This window comes from Bufo gargarizans, chromosome 1, assembly GCF_014858855.1.
Source record: "Bufo gargarizans isolate SCDJY-AF-19 chromosome 1, ASM1485885v1, whole genome shotgun sequence".
NCBI classification, from domain to species: domain Eukaryota; kingdom Metazoa; phylum Chordata; class Amphibia; order Anura; family Bufonidae; genus Bufo; species Bufo gargarizans.
This window is the reverse complement of record NC_058080.1, coordinates 137,921,557-137,943,769: the sequence shown is the minus strand read 5'-3', so window position 1 is coordinate 137,943,769 and position 22,213 is coordinate 137,921,557. Positions and strand designations below refer to the sequence as shown.

At 44.4% G+C, this 22,213-nt stretch overlaps 1 protein-coding gene across 1 annotated transcript in view; it reads right to left on the bottom strand.

Moving 5' to 3' along the window:
- Positions 1-13,668: 13,668 nt before the first annotated feature.
- Positions 13,669-22,213, bottom strand: part of NIPAL1 (NIPA like domain containing 1) — a 49,818-nt gene continuing 41,273 nt past the window's right edge. The window contains exons 4-6 of the mRNA XM_044292853.1: positions 18,387-18,477; positions 16,199-16,359; positions 13,669-14,750 (exon numbers count right to left, since the gene is read on the bottom strand). Of these exons, the coding sequence (XP_044148788.1) occupies positions 14,134-14,750; positions 16,199-16,359; positions 18,387-18,477 (869 nt within the window). The 3' untranslated portion in view covers positions 13,669-14,133. The remainder of the gene's footprint in view (positions 14,751-16,198; positions 16,360-18,386; positions 18,478-22,213) is intronic.

The window sequence follows — 22,213 nt, the reverse complement described above, 5'->3', positions numbered from 1 at the left end:
CCTTAGATGATCACAAAGAAAATTAATGTTTTTTCTATGCAAAATTATCCAGCCGATCGCTTTTGGTCTGTTCACAATGAAGCAACGACCTTATCATCTGGGGTGTGCCAACATTGCCATTGCCAACATACTCATAGAGGTGGTCGCTTCATTGTGATACGCAAGCCCCTTCACCACAACAAGATAAAGGGGAATTGACACATGTATGTGCCTTTTTTTTTTGGGGGTTTTTGCAGCCACAGTGCAGCACCAGCGGCCAGAAAAATTGATGTTTCCCAGGCAGAAAGTACCCTAAAACATTGTGGCTTGAACCCTAGTTGGTGGCGGATAAGTCACGCAAGTCATCCAGCATTCAGAGATAAAATACAGCAGCGTGTGGACCATTTTTAGCCCAAGGCAGCTCATCTCAGTCATCAGGCCTTTTTTAGTCGAATGTATCACCCACTGTCAGTCCCTTTGGGATCCATCCCTCATTCATCTTAATAAAGGTGAGTTAATCTAGACTTTTTTGACCTAGGCGACTTCTATTCTCAGTGACAATATCTCCTGCTGCACTGAAGGTCCTTTCTGACAGGACACTTGAAGCGGGGCAGGACAGAAGTTCTATCGTAAATTGGGATAGCTCAGGCCACAGGTCAAGCCTGCACACCCAGTAGTCAAGGGGTTCATCGCTCCTCAGAGTGTCGATATCTGCAGTTAAGGCGAGGTAGTCTGCTACCTGTCGGTCGAGACGTTTTCTGAGGGTGGACCCCGAAGGACTGTGGCGATGCGTAGGACTTAAAAAGCTCTGCATGTCCTCCATTAACAACACATCTGTAAAGCGTCCTGTCCTTGCCGACGTGGTCGTGGTAGGAGGAGGATTACTTTCACCTCTTCCCCTGTTAGATTCCCGTTGTGCTGTGACATTACCCTTATACGCTGTGTAAAGCATACTTTTTAATTTATTATTGAACTGCTGCATCCTTTCCGACTTCCGGTAATTCGGTAACATTTCAGGCACTTTCTGCTTATACCGGGGGTCTAGTAGATTAGCCAACCAGTACAGGTCGTTCTCCTTCAGCCTTTTTATATGAGGACCCCTCAACAGGCACGACAGCATGAGAGACCCCATTTGCACAAGGTTGGATGCCGAGCTCCTCATGTCCCGTTCCTCGTCCTCACTGATGGTCTGTTCTTCCCCTCAGCCACGTACAACACCATGGGTACCAGATAGGTGACAACGAGCACCCTGGGATGCCTGCTGTGGTTGGTCTTCCTCCTCCTCAAAGCCACATTCCTCCTCAGACTCCTCTTCCAGCGTTGCCGCAGGTCCAGCAAGCAATGCTGATAAGGCTGTTTCTGGTGGTGATGATGGTGACCACAACTCTTCCTCTTCCTCTTCACTCTCATCTACGGCCTGAACCAGCACTCTTCGCAGGGTATGCTCCAGGAAGAAAACAAATGGGATGATGTCGCTGATGGTGCCTTCGGTGCGACTGACTAGGTTTGTCACCTCCTCAAAAGGACGCATGAGCCTACAGGCATTGCGCATGAGCGTCCAGTAACGTGGCAAAAAAATTCCCAGCTCCGCAGAGGCTGTCCTAGCACCCCGGTCATACAAATACTCGTTGACGGCTTCTTGTTGGAGCAGGCGGTCGAACATTAGGAGTGTTGAATTCCAACGTGTCGGGCTGTCACAAATCAAGCGCCTCACTGGCATGTTGTTTCGGTGCTAAATGTCTGAATAGTGCGCCATGGCCGTGTAGGAACGCCTGAAATGGCCACACACCTTCCTGGCCTACTTGAGGACGTCCTGTAAGCCTGGGTACTTATGCACAAAGCGTTGTACGATCAGATTACACACATGTGCCATGCACGGCACATGTGTCAACTTGCCCAAATTCAATGCCGCCAACAAATTGCTTCCGTTGTCACAGACCACTTTGCCAATCTCCAGTTGGTGCAGAGTCAGCTACTGATCCACCTGTGCGTTCAGGGCGGACAGGAGTGCTGGTCCGGTGTGACTCTCTGCTTTCAGGCAAGTCAACCCCAAGACGGCATGACACTGTCGTATCCAGGATGTGGAATAGCCGTTGATGTGGAGCAAAACGTAGCAGCAGAAGAGGACTCAGTCGAGGAGGTTATGGAAGAAGATGAAGTAGGAAGAGTAGAGGAGGGGGCAGCAGGCCTGCCTGCAAGTCGTGGCGGTGTCACCAACTCCTCTGCAGAGCCACGCATTCCATAATTGGCAGCCGTGAGCATGTTTACCCAATGCGCAGTGTAGGTGATATACCTGCCCTGACCGTGCTTTGCAGACCAGGTATCAGTGGTCAGATGGACCCTTGCCCCAACACTGTGTCCCAGACATGCCATGACTTCCTTTTGCACAATTGAGTACTGGTTGGGGATTGCCTTTTGTGCAAATAAATTTCGTCTGGTTACCTTCCACTGCGGTGTCCCAAAAGCTACACATTTTTTTAAGGCCTCAGACTCCACCAGCTTGTATGGTAAAAGCTGGTGGGCTAAGAGTTCAGACAAGCCAGCTGTCAGACGCCGGGCAAGGGGGTGATTTTGTGACATTGACTTCTTACGCTCAAACGTGTCCTTGACATACACCTGACTGTGGGCAGATGAGCAGGAACTGCTCAAGGCGAGAGACGGAGTGGCGGATGGTTGAGAGGGGGCAAGGTGGACAGGAGTGGTTGACGTGGCTGAAGATGCTGGACCAGGAGGAGGGTGGCGGCTTGCTTTGAGTTTGTGTGCTGCTTGTACTCATGTATTGATCCCATAGGCGTTTGTGATGTGCGATCATGTGCCTTCGCAAAGCAGTTGCACCTAGGTGGGTGTTGGACTTCCCACGACTCAGTTTCTTTTGGCACAGGTTGCAAATGGCATCGCTGTTGTCAGAGGCAGACACACACAAAAAACGCCACACTGCTGAGCTCTGCAATGACGGCAAACTGGTGGTGGCAACAGCATGCGTTGATTGGCGTGCTGTCTGGCTGACCCCGGGTGCCAATGCATGCTAGCTCCTTGCGACGACCTCCCCCTGCTTCCAACTCGTCTCCTCCTCCTCCTCTCTGTCTCCCCATCTAAACTTTCCCCCTGTTCTTCTTTTCTTCGAGCGGGCACCCACGTGACATCCACGGACACATCGTCATTATCAACCGCTTCACTTGTATCTGACAACTCAGCAAAGGAAGCAGCAGCGGGTACAACATCATCATCATCACACTGTACGTCCATGTGTGTAATGCTGCCTGACTGAGACATATCCCTGTTATCTACATCCTCTGGCAGTAATGGTTGCGCATCACTCATTTCTTCCAACTGATGTGTAAATAAGTCCTCTGACAGATCAAGTGAAGCGGCTGTGGTGCTAGTGTTGGTGGTGGCGGCAGGCGGACGAGTGGTAACTTGAGAGGTGCCCGAAGCTGAGCTGGAGGAGGATGGTGCGTCAAGGTTCCGAGCAGAAGCTGTAGAAGATTGGGTGTCCTGTTTTAGCCAGTCAACTATGTCCTCATAACTTTTCGAGTTCAGGGTACGTAGCCTCTGAACACTAGGCATTATTCTAGGGCCAAAGGGAATCACAGCACCATGACCACAACGGCCCCTGCGGGGTGGCCTGCCTCTGCCTGTCATTTTTTTTAGATTAGTTAAGTTGTACTATGCGTGCAAGCTACTGTGACACCAGATATGAGTTGCGCTGGTGACACTATGCACTTGCAGCTGGGCCTTAAACTAGGGATCGACCGATATTGATTTTTTAGGGCCGATACCGATAATTTGTGAACATTCAGGCCGATAGCCGATAATTTATACCGATATTCTGGGAATTTTCATTTTTGAAAAATAAAATAAAAAATTCCCACAAATCTGCTGAAAATTAATGTTTATTGTTAATGGGTATTTTTATTTTTTGTAAATCTTTCTTTTTCATTTATATTTAATATTTTGGTGTTTTTATTTTTATTACTTTTTTTTTTTTTTAACTAACTTTTAGCCCCCTTAGGGACTAGAACCCTTGTCCTATTCACCCTGATAGAGATCTATCAGGGTGAATAGGAGCTCACACTGTCCCTGCTGCTGTGTGCTTTGTGCACACAGCAGCATGGAGCTTACCATGACAGCCAGGGCTTCAATAGCGTCCTGGCTGCCATGGTAACCGATCGGAGCCCCAGCATTACACTGCTGGGGCTCCGATCGGAGGAGCAGGGGAGAGGGAATCCTGTGGGGGGCGCACTGCGACTGGGGTAGGAGGGGGGGGGGGGGCGCACCACTGCTTAATACTGGGGGGGAGGGGGGGCGCACTGCGCCACCAATGCCTAATATTGGGGGGGGGGAGGGGGGGCGCACTGCGCCACCAATGTCTGATACTGGGGGGCTTGGGGGGGTGCACTGCGCCACCAATGAAGCTTAATCCCACATTTATTCATATACAGGAGGCGGGAGCTGGCTGCAGGATCACATAGCCGGCTCCCGACCTCTATGAGCTGTAGCTGCGATCCGCGGCACCTGAGGAGTTAACTACCGCAGATCGCAGCTACAGCTCAGAGGCCGGGAGCCGGCTATGTGATTCTGTAGCTCCCGCCTCCTGTATATGAATTAATGTGAGATTAAGCTTCATTGGTGGCGCAGTGGCCATAGCTCCTCCCCTCCTCTTGTCCCCTGTCCTCCCATTGGCTGGAGCGGCAGCAGCAGCACAGGGGGAGGAGACACTGCTCCTTCTTCCCTGTGCTGCTGCTGAGGGAACACGGAGAGCGCTGTCAGCAGCGCGATCTGTGTTCCCAGGACGTTATCGGAATATCGGCAAAATAGATGCCGATACCGATAACGTTCAAAATCCTGAATATCGGCCGATAATATCGGTAAATCCGATAATCGGTCGATCCCTACCTTAAACACACAAACACGTGTGTAACTGACTGCTATTTATTCACAGTCAAAATTGTTGTTTTTCTTTAAATATAATCGAATGTGACACCAGATATGAGTGGGGCTGGTGACACTAAGCACTTACAGGGCATGTAACACACGCTCGTGCCAGCAACTGACTGCTATTATATTACAGTGAAAAATGTATATTTTTTTTAACCCCTTAAGGACTCAGCCCTATTTCACCTTAAGGACTTGGCCATTTTTTGCAAATCTGACCAATGTCACTTTAAGTGCTGATAACTTTAAAACACTTTGACTTATCCAGGCCATTCTGAGATTGTTTTTTCACCACATATTGTACTTCATGACACATATTGTACTGGTAAAATGAAGTTAAAAAAAAATTTTTTGCATAATAAAATACCTAATTTACCAAAAATTTGGAAATTTCAAAGTTTCAGTTTCTCTACTTCTGTAATACATAGTAATACCCCCAAAAATTGTGATGACTTAACATTCCCCATATGTCTACTTCATGTTTGAATTATTTTGGGAATGATATTTTATATTTTGGGGATGTTACAAAGCTTAAAAGTTTAGAAGCAAATCTTTAAATTTTTGAGAAATTTACAAAAAGCCAATCTTTAGGGACCACTACAGGTCTGAAGTCACTTTGCGAGGCTTACATAATAGAAACCGCCCAAAAATGACCCCATTCTATAAACTAAACCCCTCAAGGTATTCAAAACTGATTTTACAAACTTTGTTAACCCTTTAGGTGTTGCACAAGAGTTATTGGCAAATGGGGATGAAATTTGAGAGTTTCATTTTTTTGCCTAATTTTCCATTTTAACCAATTTTTTCCACTAACAAAGCAAGGGTTACCAGCCAAACAAGACTGTATCTTTATTGCCCTGACTCTGCCGTTTACAGAAACACCCCATATGTGGCCGTAAACTACTGTACGGCCACACAGCGGGGCGTAGAGTGAAAGGTGCGCCGTATGGTTTTTGGAAGCCAGATTTTGCTGGACTATTTTTTTGACACCATGTCCCATTTGAAGCCCCCTGATGCAAGCCTAGAGTAGAAACTCAATGAAAGTGATCCCATCTAAGAAACTACACCCCTCAAGGTATTCAAAACTGATTTTACAAACTTTGATAACCCTTTAGGTGTTGCACAAGATTTAATGGAAAATAGAGATAGAATTTCAAAATTTCACTTTTTTGGCAGATTTTCCATTTTAATATTTTTTTTCCAGTTACAAAGCAAGGGTTAACAGCCAAACAAAACTCATTATTTATGGCCCTGATTCTGTAGTTTACAGAAACACCCCATATGTGGTCGTAAACTGCTGTACGGGCACACGGCAGGGCGCAGAAGGAAAGGAATGCCATACGGTTTTTGGAAGGCAGATTTTGCTGGACTGTTTTTTTTGACACCATGTGCCATTTAAAACACCCCCCTGTTGCACCCCTAGAGTAGAAACTCCAAAAAAGTGACCCCATTTTAGAAAGTACGGAATAGGGTGGCAGCTTTGCTGGTACTAGTTTTTTGGTTGCTCTATATTACACTTTTTGTGCGGCAAGGTAACAAGAAATAGCTTTTTTTGTTATTTACAAAATTCATCTGACAGGTTAGATCATGTGGTAATTTTATAGAGCAGGTTGTCACGGACGCGGCGATACCTAATATGTATACAATTTTTTTTATTTATGTACGTTTTATACAATAACTACATTTTTAAAACCCAAAAATTTTTTGTGTCTCCATAGTCTAAGAGCCATAGTTTTTTCAGTTTTTGGGCGATTATCTTGAGTAGGGTCTCATTTTTTGCGGGATAAGATGATGTTTTGATTGGCACTATTTTGGGGTGCATATTACTTTTTGATCGCTTGCTATTACACTTTTTGTGATGTAAGATGACAAAAAAAATGATTTTTTTTACACCGTTTTTATTTCTTATTTTTTACGGTGGTCACTTGAGGGGTTAGGTCATGTGATATTATTATTAGCCGGTCGATACGGACGCGACGATACCTAATATGTATATTTTATTTTTATTTATGTAAGTTTTACACAATGATTTCATTTTTAAAACAAAAAAAATCATGTTTTAGTGTTTCCATAGTCTAAGAGCCATAGTTTTTTCAGTTTTTGGGCGATTATCTTGAGTAGGGTCTCATTTTTTGCGGGATGAGATTTTGGTTTGATTGGTACTATTTTGGCGTACATGCGACTTTTTTTATCACTTTTATTACCTTTTTTGGGAAGTAAGGTGGGCAAAATGTAAATTTTCTCATAGTTTTTATTTTTTTATTTTTATGGCGTTCACCGTGCGGGGAAAGTAACATAGTTCAGGTAGTTTTATAGAGCAGGTCGTTACGGACGCGGCGATACCTAATATGTGTAGTGTATTTTATTTTTTTAATTTTTATTCAGTGATAAATGTTTTTTTTTTTTATCTTAACTTTTTTCACTTTTTTTTACATTTTCTTTGACCCAGACCCACTTGGTTCTTGAAGATCCAGTGGGTCTGATGTCTGTATAATACAGTACAGTACAATATATAGTGTACTGTACTGTATTTTACTTACACTGAACAGATCTATGCTTTTAGCATAGATCTGTTCAGCACCATGGACAGCAGGACACCTGAGAAGGCGTCCTGTTGCCATGGGAACCTTTCCCGTCTGCCACAACTTTGCAGACGGGGTAGGGTAAGCACTGGGCTGCTGGGGGCTGTCTGGGGGCTCTCTCCCTCTCCATCGGGGGGCTGCAAAGGCACAGCAGCCCCCCGATTGAGAGGGAGGGAGCTCCCTGACCGATGACAGTTAACCTTTTCCATACCACGGTCCGTACACCCTGGTATACCCACTAGAAGCCAACGAATTTTCAAGGGGAGACGCCCCCACCTCCTGCGACACCCCTCCCGCACCACCCGCCGGCATAAAATCGTGCAGGGGTGCAGGGGGGGGGGGGTGAAAAATCATCCCGATCAGAAACTGCAAAAAGCGCAGCAAACCGCAGGTCTAAATTGACCTGCGGTTTGCTGCGATCGCCGACACGGGGGGGTCACATAATGATTTCAGCCGGCATCCTGTTCAGATTAACCCCTGGGGCGCCGGAATCCCGATGTAAAGTTAGGACTTACCGGTACGCCCTGAGTCCTTAAGGATTCGGGAAATAGGGCGTACCGGTACGCCCTTCATCCTTAAGGGGTTAAATGCAAGCTATTGTGACACCAGATATGAGTGGTGGCACTGGGCAAGTGGGCACAGTATACGCTGTGAGCCTGACACACACGCTGGCAGGCAGGCAACTGCAATTAGATTACACAGGAAAAAAATAAAAAAAGCAGGCTGATGTTCTAGCCCTAAAAAGGGCTTTTTGGGGTGCTGTCCTTACAGCAGAGATCAGATGAGTCCTTCAGGACTGCAGTGGACACTGAATACACTAGCCTAGCTATCGATTTCCCTATTAAATCAGCAGCAGCTACACTGTCCCTCCTCTCACTAAGAATGCAGCTTCCTAAAATGGATGCTGTCCAGGAGGTGGGAGGGTGTGGGAGGGAGGGTCTGCTGCTGATTGGCTGGAATTAACTATTACAGATACGATTATACAGTGAGCGGGGCCCGTGTAGTAGAATACAGTCACTGCACGGGCCCCGCTGTCATTAAAAAAACAGATGCGACCCCCACCCCCTGTATTGAGGGTCATTCACTACAGGGACACTGTTATTGAGGATGACATAAGATGCTATATATGTGTCATCCACAGATCCCCCCATAACTGTCATACACAGATCCCCATAACAGTGCCATCCAGAGACCCCAATAAGAGCCACCCACAGATCCCTGATAAGTGTCACCCACAGATCCCCCATAACAGTGCATCACCCACAGATCCCCCATAAGTGTCACCCACAGATCCCCCATAACAGTGCGTCACCCATAGATCCCCATAACAGTGCGTCACCCACAGATCCCCCATAACAGTTCACCATCCACAGATACCCCATAACAGTGCGCTATCCACAGACCACAATTAGTTCAAAACCCACCAAAAGCACACCTTTTGGTTCAAAATATATATTTTTTTATTTTCCTCCTCAAAAACCTAGGTGCGTCTTATGGGCCGGTGCGTTTTATAGGGCGAAAAATACGTTAGTTTGGGACATCTCTATCTATAACCAGCATGTACAACATTTGCTGCCTTCCTTCCTTAAATAAGGACAATAATTGCCACTTGTTTTTCAAAGAATTAATGACCTCACTCATTGAACTCCACACTGCTATTATTTTAAAGGGATTCTGTCACCTCCCCTCAGCCAAAAAACTATTTTAAAGCAGCCATGCAGCACAGCTTACCTGGATTAGGCTGTGCTCTTTTATCTTGAAATCCGTCCAGCAGTTACTGCAAAAAACTACTTTGATCAATAAGGAAATGCGTCCTGAAGGTGCCCAGAGGGGCGTTTTTTTCTTCTCAGAGAGCCCAGTACCGCCCCTCTTTCAGTGCCCAGCCCGCCTTCCTTGTACTTTCTAACCGCCGCCCCCAGCCTGCCACAGCCTCCCCTTCCTCTCCTCCCCCTCCCTCACGCCGAACGAAGTCTCGCACAGGCGCAGTACCCACTGAGGGCTGCGCCTGTGCGATCATCAGGAGACTGAGGGCGGCAGCTTCATCTTCGTCACTGGGCATGCGCCGAGCCCAGTGACGTCCGATATTAGCTCTTTCCCTCAGTCAGCCTGGTAGGAAGCGCAGAGGATTGCCGATCGGCTGCTGCACCCTGCGCTTTCTCCAGTCTGCCTGCCTTTACTTAATATAATAAGACCTAATTCGCCCCAACAAATACTTATTTCTTTCCTGAAGGGAGGGTGGGGAAAGAAATCGCTGGCCGTCTTCACTGTGGCAGGCAGACTGGAGAAAGCGCAGGGTGCAGCAGCCGATCGGCAATCCTCTGCGCTTCCTACCAGGCTGACTGAGGGAAAGAGCTAATATCAGACGTCACTGGGCTCGGCGCATGCCCAGTGACGAAGATGAAGCTGCCGCCCTCAGTCTCCTGATGATCGCACAGGCGCAGCCCTCAGTGGGTACTGCGCCTGTGCGAGACTTCGTTCGGCGTGAGGGAGGGGGAGGAGAGGCAGGAGAGGCTGTGGCAGGCTGGGGGCGGCGGTTAGAAAGTACAAGGAAGGCGGGCTGGGCACTGAAAGAGGGGCGGTACTGGGCTCTCTCAGAAGAAAAAAACGCCCCTCTGGGCACCTTCAGGACGCATTTCCTTATTGATCAAAGTCGTTTTTTGAAGTAACTGCTGGACGGATTTCAAGATAAAAGAGCACAGCCTAATCCAGGTAAGCTGTGCTGCATGGCTGCTTTAAAATAGTTTTTTGGCTGAGGGGAGGTGACAGAATCCCTTTAAACATGCCCCTTTCAATTAGTGATTCAACTACACAGAATCAGCAGCATGCATGTCATGACTGTTGGGTCTGTTGGATTTCTATTACTCTACTACACCTGCTAGAAAATTATTTGCCATGTAGAAATATCATTTCTACCAAAAACAGTGATTGATCAGGTTAGTAATATCTGACTGCTATTATTTTGAACACAACTGTATGTGCGTGAGCGCATGAGCAGAAGACAATGTATGTGAGTGTTTGTGTCTAAATGAGTAAAACTGGCCCTGATGAGACAAGCAAGCAAGCTTACGGGCAGTAACAAAGAGTACCGCACAGGACGCCATCCAACCTAAGGCCAGCCCTGATATCATGAAGGGAACTGTGTTTGCCCTACCCCTGATTTCCACTGCAGGTGAGATGTATTATGACAAGGGGTCCATTCAAATTAACTGGATAGAATGTAATGCATGTTGAGTCCACCAAAGCTTATCTAGGATAGTCATCCCTTTATGACATCCATAAGGCCTAACAGACTAAACCGACTAATAAGACTAAAATACCAAATTACAATTAGGGGTGCTTACCCCCTACCATTACTTTTGCAGTACAATATAGTGTAGTAAGTTTCCGCAGAACTAAAACTGGCCCTAGGATTAAGATCAATCATTTTTCCTGCATATTGATTGTTGAAATCTTTCAATATCATTAGCTTAAGTTCCCTTTACATGGCCCGATGTAGCAAGCGATTGTTGGGAAGGAAGTATTCTTTCCTACAATCTCTTGCTCATCAATGGAGGAAAACACCACATTTTCATACAGCGATCTCCTCCACAGTATGGGGAGGAGTGATCACTACTGCCATCACTCGTCCCCATACAGACTTATTGTTTGGGTTTTAAAGAATATAGAATTTAACGTGCTTAACTAAAAACGATACCTTTATTATTATTCGACTGGGTTATAGAGCAAAAGAGGTTTGCTCCAAGTGATATATCGAGTATGATAGATGTATTGGGACAAGAACTCCTTTTAAAAAAGGGATAAATTCTTAAGTGGGGTCAATAAAGTGCTGACTAGGTAAAAATAGGGGGTGGTGGGTAGACGGATGGGAAAGAAGCTTTCCCTAGATGACCCTCAAGATCTAAAATCCTATGCACAGGGATGTCCCCTGATGGTGGAGACACCCTGCCCCCCTACCTAAGTTTCTTTATTGCCCTAAAAAAGCCCTACTAAAGAAACTGGATTGGAAATAAATAAATCCTCTTTTGCTCTATAACCCAGTCGAATAATAAAGGTATCGTTTTTAGTTAAGCATGTTAAATTCTATATTCTTTAAAACTAAAACTTGGTACGTGTAGTCTATCTTCAATTATACATTTTTCAAGTCTGTTCCCAGACTTATTGTTTGCCGGCAGCAGAGGCTGTTTAGACGGCATCATCTGCTGCCTGGCAAACAATGATTTAGGTGTCCACACGAATGGTCTTATTACCCAATAAACAAGCGTTCCGTTCGTTCATCAGGCAATCAGCGGCACCTTTACACAGGTAGATTATCGCTAACAAACATTCATACAAACGCTCGTTTGTGATAATCTGCCCAGACATCAGGCAGTGTAAAGGCAGTTTACAATATGACAATTTGGTCTGCCGTAGTAGCCATTTAAAGGGGTTCTGCCGTTTGTTTTAACTGATGATCTATCCTCTGGATAGATCATCAGCATCTGATCGTCGGGTGTCTTACACCCGGAACCCCCGCCGATCAGCTGTTTGAGAAGGCAGCGGCGCTCCAGCAGTGCCTTGGCATTCTCACTGTTTACCGCAGGCCCAGTGATGTCACGACTAGTATCAACTAGCCTGGGTGCGGCTAAGCTCCGTTCACTTGAATGGACCCCCGACGATCAGATGCTGATGATCTATCCAGAGGATAGATCATCAGTTAAAACAAACTGTAGAACCCCTTTGAGGACTTATTGAACGTTAATTAGATATTGGAATTAATCCTGTATCATTCATGTATCTAATGGCCACTTCAAGGGGGTTATGGAGGTTTTTAAAATCAATGGTCCATCCTTAGGTTAGGCAATCAATAGTAGATCGTCATGGGCCATGCATTGTACAAAATGGAGCCATGTAAACAATAAAGAGTCTGCAATGCTTGTCTGGCTACCATGGCCCCTTTAAACAGCTAATTGGTGTGGATGCTGGGAGTCGGATCTCCACCAATCTAATATTGATGACCTATTCTACGGCTAGACCATCAATCTTCAAATACTGTATCCCACCATTAAATCCCATTTCTATGGACATCTGAAGTGCTGGTTAGTCTATGACCAACTGGTTCCACAATTAAGTCAAAATACATATATATAAAAATACGTGTGTATATATCTATATATAAAATCTTCAAGAGGTGTGGTCTTCCCAAAGAGTGCTAAATACAATATAAAGATTTTAAAATCCATCACAAATAGTTTATCTGAAAAATCCACAAATAATTAAAAATATGTGCAACTCATTAAAAAAATATACATCTAAACATAAGACACATCATTGAAGTGCAATACATATGCATAGGTGCTTATCCATTCTCTAATAAATAGTACATTGCCATTATCTGTATAATACAGGCACAGAATATTGCATGAATCTGGCCTTTGTACAGTTACTTCACAATCAACTGATTCTGCTTCAGGTGCAGAGTCCATGATCTGTTGGCATAAAAAAATCAGCACAAACACCTGCCTTGTCCAACAACATCTGCCGTGGCCTGACATGACTGCACACGGCTCTTGCTATAAAAAAAAAACACCTTTATGCATACAGACAACGAAAGACAAAAAATGGAATGACCTGTTTGGTCTTTCATGAGTGTTATGCTATGTTTTATTATATTTGGACAACCACATTTCAGATGGTCCCTTCTTTGAAGATGAACCACTCATGGTGCTTTCCTCAAAGACAAGTCTCCCTCTGAAACCATAGGGTGTCAATTATGATTTTTTTTTTTATCTCAATGGACAACTTGGGTTCTCCAGTTCCAAGACCAATGCTTTGTGAGCATGCTAAGGCTACTTTCACATTACCGTTTTTTGCAGATTCATCATAGATCTGCAAAAACGCTTCTGTTACCATAATACAACCGCATGCATCTGTCATGAACGAATCCAGTTGTATTATGTCTTCTATAGCCATGAAGGAGTCGTCATGAACACCACTGAAAGGCAAGAGGGGGCAGATACGTTTTCTATTGTCAGAGAAAACTGATCAGTCCCCATTGACTTACATTGTGTGCCAGGACGGATCTGTCTTGCTCCGCGCCACATCGCAGACAGAAAAACGCTGCAGGCAGTGTTTTGGTGTCCGCCTCCAGAGTGGAATGGAGACGGAACGGAGGCAAACTGATGCATTCTGAGTGGATCCTTTTCCATTCAGAATGCATTAGGGCAAAACTGATCTGTTTTGGACCGCTTGTCAGAGCCCTGAACGGATCTCACAAACGGAAGGCCAAAACGCCAGTGTGAAAGTAGCCTAAGTTAGTTAATAGAAGGGAATTCTGATCAAGGTAAAGCATCTATTATTTCCACTTGTCCAGACAAAGCATAAGACAGATAACTACTCTCACTCTTTCCACACAGTGTCATGACGAAGGATCAATGTCCATTGGCTTTTATTCTGATTGTAAGAACCTTTGGGTTGTAAAATCCATCCAGAATGTACTTTTCCCAGAATACTCCACCAAAAGTCATTTTCAATCCATATAAAAAATATATATATATATATCTGTGTGAGGTCCAGTGAACTGAGGCTCAGTGACCTCATTTATCAGGTAGTAATGTACAAATAGAGGACTGTTCCAGCCAGTATGTGGTCACAGTAGGACTTAATGGTGGTTAGTTCTGCTGCCATTGATATTATCATCTTCGAAAGCTAATACAGAGTGGTCAGCATTCCCGAGTAAGCTGTGTTGGTCTTCTTGACCATCTGACAGCATTAGCTTTTCTTTCCGGATACTAGCAGTGATTTGGCCCCAGGTAATGTTGGTGTTCTTAAAAGCGTGCAAAAGAAAAATACCAACAATAATAGTGGAGAATCCACTCAGGGTCCCAATAACGTCACTGACATCCATACTGTTCCATTCCTTGAATAAGATCACAGAGCAGGTGACCACCATGGTAGTAAAGAACACATAGTATATTGGGGTCACTATGGACGTATTGAAGACATCCAAGGCTTTGTTCAGATAATTGATTTGTGTGCTGACTGACACTACTAAAGTAGCCAACAAGATAAAGAAAAGGGGGTCTTTATAAACCGGTTTTCGTTCGATAAACTCCTGAATGGCGATCCCCAAACCCTTAACAGACGATACAGAGAATGCACCGATGACGGAACATATGGCGATGTACACCAGAACGTTGGATTGACCTTTCTTTGGAGCGGCCACAAAGATGAGGACAAGGGATGTCACAACTGCTGCCACAGCAAATGTAATGAAGCCTGTTGGGGAACAAATTAAAATGTATCAAATATTACATATATATGTATGTATAGTAAAAAATAGTAAAAATCCACTTGCTTTATCCATCTCTAATTGTTATGTGAACTTAGACCCTATTGCATTGAGAGCCTCCTTCATAATTCTTGCTGTCAAAAATTCCAGAACTGTTATGGAATCCATATGGATCCATGATTCAGTTTTGATCTGTTTGAAAAAGTAGCCATCACAGTTCTATGACTTCTACTGAAACATATTCTACAACACTAGTGTGAACAGAGACTAAAGCCTGTAATGCTCGTTAGCGAGGATCTGTCAGTCAGGCCAGTTCCCTCAGGTTCTCCAGATCCGGTTGTTAAAATTACAGCGGCAGCTGGAGATGAGCGCTTCCATTCCATAGTTTAGCTCCTTAGGCCTTTTAAAAGTTGGGTGGTATGTGTGTGTAGTGTATATATGGTGTATTTCGGTGTATGTGTGTTACATACTGTATATATGGTGTATGTATATCTCAATGTGTCGTGACGCCGCGTTTCCACCATTGAGAAGGGAGCCTGTTGTTAAAAATCTGAATCCCACCCCTGCTGCCATTGTAATACTGCCGCCGATTACCTGATGAACAAGCAAACGCTCGTGCATCGGACAATCGTGATCTTTCAGCAAATAACTAGACAGCATGGGGATGAGCGATGGCATAACGATTGCTCCTCCCCATGCTGTGGAGGAGATCGCTGCATGTAATAGCAGCGGTCTCCTCTGCTGGCAAGCATACATTTGCTGGGAAGGAACGCTTCCTTCCAGACAGTCACCTGCAGAATTCGGCCGTGTAAGGCTACTTTCACACTTGCATGGATCAGCGAAAACGCTTCCGTTATTGATAATACAACTGGCTGCATCCTTTATGACCGGATACGGTTGTATTATGTTTAACATAGCAATGGCGGATCCAGCATTAAAGCCATTGTAAGTCAATGGGTGCCGGATCCATTTTATATTGAATCTGAGAAAATGGATCCGGCACTATTGACTTGCATTGAGTGTCATGCCAGTTCCATTTTTCTCCACATGCCATTCCGGACAGAAAAATTCTGCCTTCTGGTATGGGGATGCAACCAAACGGAACGGAATGCATTTTGGAGCAGTCTGTTCCCATCAGTTCAGTTTTGTTCACATTGACAATGAATGGGGAGAAAACGGAAGCGTTTTTCTCCGGTATTGAGATCCTCTGCTGGATCTCAATACCGGAGAAGAAAAACGCAGATGTGAAAGTAGCCTAATACAGCCTTAATGCTCCTTTATACAGGACACAGAACGACAACTTACTATCTAACCGCAAGAGAACAAGGTTATCAAAGTTATCATATACATACATGTATACACAAGTGAATGCTCAGATAATGGCTGCACAGAACATGTTATATACTGTATATTCCCATGATGTTCAAACACCAACCTGGATCTCTTAGTTTCATCTCCATATCATGAAGAGAAGTGACCTCTTCTTCCTGAGGAGCGTGTATAACCATCATGGTGGAGCCCAGGATACACAAGAGACAACCCAGCTTTCCATGGACGTTCAGCTTTTCATTCAGGAAATACGATGATAACACGGCACTGAGGAAATGCAGGAGACACGCTTTAATGCACAATGGTTTATTGCTTATGTCTTAATATCACTCAAATACTGGACCTTATGTGGATCCTTATTAGGGCCAACGCTTGGGCAACATCCATGTGCTGATGCATCCACGGGGAGGATTTCATTTGTACAATTTGTTTCCATTAGATACTAAATGGGATCATACATACTAAGCCGCTTGAGGTGCGAGTAGAATTAATACAAACTCTGCCAACTGTGTGACCAGAGATGTGTTCCTGGGGCCACCTCAAGCGGCTTGGTATGTATGATCCCATTTAGTATCTAATGGAAACAACACAGGACGCAGTGATGCAGGTAATATCTGACCATGCATTGTATCACAGTATGATAGCAAACAATTGTGATTATGGTCTCATTGATTGCTTTGTTTATAACCCCTCTGTTTCAAACTCAGCATTTCATGAATATATGGTGCATGTAATATTAGTCCTTGCACTGTTGCATAGTATGAATGCTAAGGGACTGTGACTAATGTTGTTTCTATCTGTTGATTTAAAGATCACAGCAGTTGAGCTTCAGTTGAAATGCTTTTATTTGTGCATCAGATAGACATGTGGCAGTTTCGTGTGTGAACGTTTTCGGCACATAGGCCTTCGTCAGACACTATGCCGCAGTCGGTAGCCCGGATAGAAGGAGGTGAACACACCTGGTGAGATGGTGCATAGAGCACTAAAGAGTAAGTGGTGTGACACCAGGTGTGTACACCTCCTTCTATCCGGGCTGCCGACTGCGGCATAGTGTCTGACGAAGGCCTATGTGCCGAAAACGTTCACACACGAAACTGCACATGTCTATCTGATGCACAAATAAAAGCATTTCAACTGAAGCTCAACTGCTGTGATCTTTAAATTAATTGTGTGCTGGGGTGGGAACCCTTTACACAGCAAGACCTATACGGAGTGCAACAAAGCTCCTATAATTACGTTTCTATCTGTCGGTTACAACTCTGCTGAATTGTTTTGCCATAACTCTGTATCTTAGGAGTACATGTGTGTACCACTGGTTCCATTTTTGTGCGTTTTGCCCCCATATCAATGCGCTGTTATTCCATTAAGAGGCCGCACACTTTTTCTGTATTGACCGATTCAGGTATTGTCTTCTGATGAACCCTCTGTTGCATTGAGAGGGGGAAACGCGTTGGGACCTGGGAAATTAGGATACATCTTTTAATTACGTCTTGTAATAGGGTCTTTTCAAGGACAGTTCAGTCCTAGGTACGCGGACAGAGTACACCTACCATTAAGGTGTATCTCTGGGCTGAGCAGCTGTGGAGGGAAAGTTTAGGGATAGTTATTCCTTGTATCCCAGTTTCTCAGCCTTTTACCGCCCTTTGTTTACCGTTGATAGCTTTCTACGCACCAATTAGGATGCTTTATCCAAGCTGTAATTTTTATTTTTATTGTGATTATAAATAAAAGTTACGTTTTAGGTCCTTGCCCTCAGTGATACAGTCTATGGCCAGTCCACCCCTGCTAGGGCCCCTTGATATTGTGGGCCCTGTGGCAGTCGCTATGGCCTTTCAGGATTCGACTCAGGATATAGGTGTGGATTCCCTAATTAAATCCTGACAATGGTCTGCAACCATTTTCACAGTGCACGTGAATTGGGCATTTTATACCCTATTCACATGCTCAGGAAAACATCCGTGCAGAATAATGAATGCGCCGCAGTGTTAAAATCCACAGCATGTTTGTTATAGCTGCAGATTTTGTTCGGAAAAGCTATGGATTCCCTGCATTGGATTATAATGGAGCGAATGCATGTACCAATCTGCTGGCCAATCAACAGCAGAGATCAGAGTTTCAGCTGTGGGTTTCTGCGGCGGATCTTCTAAATAATTCATGGTGGATTTGCCTATGAAAATCCGTACCACCAAGTGAACATTGACTGAAACCGCCATTGACTGAGGTAAAGATAAAATGAATATATATGGCAAACAACATTTAATGCAGAAAATAACAGTGTGTAAAGTTATAGTTACCAGATGAGGACGCTCAAGGCACCAAGTGGCGTCACTAGAGTAGCAGGTGCAAATGCATATGCAGCAAAATTGGCAGCCTCTCCACCTCCCACTATAAATATGAAATACAAATAATTAACCTGACTTTTCCTTGTCAGTGAAAACATAAAGCAAGGGACGTAGTGAAGAAAAAGGAGTGCATGGTGCAAAGGGGTGAAGCCCCCCTGTAATCGGTGGCGTGGTGACCGCACCCAATGGTATATATTGGCCCTGCAAATAGGAGGAGCTTTTTTTGGTAGCTGGCTGGAAGTTGCCCTCCTGAACCTCTCTACTATGTTGTAAATAATAATAATTTTACATCTGGAGTTTGTCACATGGAATTTTAGGCTTCTTGGCATCAACATTGTGATGCTCAACTGTGAATGACATGAATTATTGGTACATGTAATAGTTCTCTTCCAGCGTGAGAGTTGGCCTTTCAGGCTTTAACAGTACTTGGAACACAGGAGGTCTGGCTGCATTTTTGCACATTATCTGTAGATCTTTCACATGCGATTTTGTTGTTTCTTCTTCTTGATCAACACAGCTCCTCCAAAATTATTAACAGGTTAAACCAGACAGACCGTTGTACAACAAGGCGATCTCTGTACAGCTGAAAATGGCCTTAATACTCTAATTACCAAAAGGTTTACACTACGTAAATCAACACGAATGTAAAAAAAAAAGTGTGTGTTTCATGTTCATCCTGTGGTATAATATCCATAGTCTCAGTTAGGGATATTTTCCACAAGCAGTACTTATACTTTTATCTATGAATGTAGTAGGGCTAGAAACACTTTATGGTCACAGGTACGTCAAACTGGTACCTCGGAACCGAAGCAGAGTTTGGATCCATGTTTTAAAATGGTTTTCCAGTTTAAAAATCAAATACCGAAGTTATTCACCGAAGTCTAACTGACTTCGCCATGTCGGAGGCCGTAGATTTTAATGCTGTACGGAGAAGGATATCCGTACAATATTAATCCGAAATTTTGAGCGAAGCGACTTTGGATCTAGGATCTGAAGCTCGCTCTGCTCATCCCTAGTTCCTGATAATTGTGCTGTGTAAATTTGCTGTCAATCACCCAATAAACGAGTAAGTGCTTGCTCATCGGGTGATAACATCTTTAAAGGGATTCTGTTACCTGGATTTCAGTGACAGAGCTTTTAACATCATCACATCAGTCTGCTCGATTTGAATTAAAATATACTAGCAGGGGCGTAACTACCATGGCGGCAGACCATGCGACTGCTAAGGGGCCCAGGGCAAGAGGGGGCCCAGTCTTAAGGCCTAGTTCACACGATCGTATGGCTTTTATAGTTTTTTGCGGTCCGTTTTTCACTGATCCGTTGTTCCGCTTTTGAGTTCCGTTGTGTTTCCGTTTCCTTTCCATTTTTCCGTTCTGTTTTTCTGTATGCCATATACAGTATACAGTAATTACATAGAATTGGGCTGGGCATAACATTTTCAATAGATGGTTCAGCAAAAACGGAACGGATACGGAAGACATACGGATGCATTTCCGTATGTGTTCAGTTTTTTTTGCAGACCCATTGACTTGAATGGAGCCACGGAACGTGATTTGCGGGCAATAATAGGACATGTTCTATCTTTCAACGGAACGGAAATACGGAAACGGAATGGATATGGAACAAATTCAGTTTTTTTGGGCGGAACCATTGAAATGAATGGTTCCGTATACGGACCGTATACGGAACACAAAAAAACGTCCCGTACACTCGCAAAAAAAAACGTTCGCGTGAACTGGGCCTAAGCCCATGCACACGTCCATGTTCATGCTCAAATCCGTGAGCAGGTGGTCAGTGATGCATCCGTGAAGGTTCCGTGTGTCCGTTTTTTGCTGTCCGTGTGCCATCCGTGTTTCACTGACACTGAACAGCTGAAAAATTATTTTCAAAGCATCTCTTCCTAATGATCCGAGAAACACGGATGGCATCCGGACCCATAGACTATAATGGACGTGATGGATCCGTGAACACAGACAAAATAGAGCATGCATCTGTGCTAAAAACACTGATGTGTGAATTAACACAATAAAATGAATGGGGACGTGTGCTGTCCGTGAAACACTGACGTGTGAATGAGGCTTTAGTTGGGATTATCACCTCTTCTACTGTAGGTGAAAACTTGGTCAGGACTTTACCTTTTAAATGTAAAGGGACAACTTTTAGCAAATGAGGCAATAGACAAATATGGACCAAGGGTCATTGAAAAGGGTTTAGGCGGAAACCCTTCTGTCCTGTGTGAGGGGCCCGGTTTGATCCTTGCTATGGGGCCCTTACGTCTCTATGTACGCCACTGTATACTAGTATTACTACCCTAAGTGTTGTCCTTTGTCTATAAAATCGCTTTTATTAATATGATAATGACCTGAGTAAGGAGCCCAAGGGGCCATCCCCCCCAGCACTGCCCCACTGCTAATTTATTCACACCTCATTGCCGGCTGGCGCATGTGCAGTGCGTCCTGTGAGGCCGATTCCAGGCGCTGACATGTGTATCCAAGGAATGCGTTCGCTGAGCCATAAGCTGGCGCATGGGTAAATAAATTAGCAGTGGGGCGGTGCTGGGCTCCAGAAGAAGGGGCGCGTCTGGGCTCTAACGGCCGGAGGGACAGCCCCTTGGGCACCTTACTCAGGTAATTACCATATTAATAAAAGTGATTTTCTAGACAAAGGACAACACTTAGGGTAGTAATACTAGTATATTTTAATACAAAACGAGCAGACTGATGTGATGATGTTAAAAGCTCTGTCACTAATATCCAGGTGACAGAATCCCTTTAATAAACATCCCAATAATTGCCTTGTAAAAGGGTGTTAACCAGATTCGCCACTTAAAAGTTTGGATAAGCCAAGAGCAACCCCTCCCCATAGGAACTGTACTGGTTGTCTCCAGATTTCTATAACCAAGAGACCAGACATGGCTGAACAGAACTGCTAACTTTACCAGGGATGAGTTCAAGGACCTATATAGTGTATAGGTGGCTTTTTATTTCAAGGATAATTTCTCTTTGAATGGACATTGCACTTTTTTTGTTTTACAATTCCTTTCTATTAAAGAATGTCTCTTTAAAAGGAATGTGTCACCAGAGGAGGACCTATTGTGTAAATCAAGTTATGTTAAACATTTTGAAAGATTTTTTGGGTGATTACATTTTTAATTAGAAAATCCTAAAATCCTGCAGTTTTTGCACTGGCCACAAGTCCTACAGATCACTTTGCTGGTGTTATCTGCTTATTATTACAAGCAGGGTTAGAATAACAGGTAAGATCAGTGGCGTAACTACCGGGGAAGCAGCTGCTTCGGGGCCCGGGCTGCCAAGGGGGCCCGGTGCCCCGGCAGCGTGTGTGACAGTTTATTTTCAAGTTAGTTAAATATCGCGTTCAGGGCCCCTTCACAGCAGTCGCCACTAATGTTATCTAATCTTACTGTCTGCTAAAGTCTCCTGGTGTGTCTGGGATTCGAACTAAGTGGCTAAGTGTACATCTATACACATGACAGCAGCCCCAACACACCCAGCACTGCTATATCTCTATATGACAGCTGTCCCAGCACACTCAGCTCTGCTATATCTCTATATATGAGCAGCTGTCATGTGTATAGATGTACACTTAGCCAGCTATAACAGTAGAAGTCTCATATTTTTTCAGTGAGCAGCAAGGCAGCTGGTATGGTCTTGTGGTTAGCTGCTTTGCCTCTGAAGCAGAAGGTTGTGGGTTCAAATCCCAGCAGAAACTTTTCTGAAATACAAGCACTGACTCCATATATGGACATACAGGGCGGGACA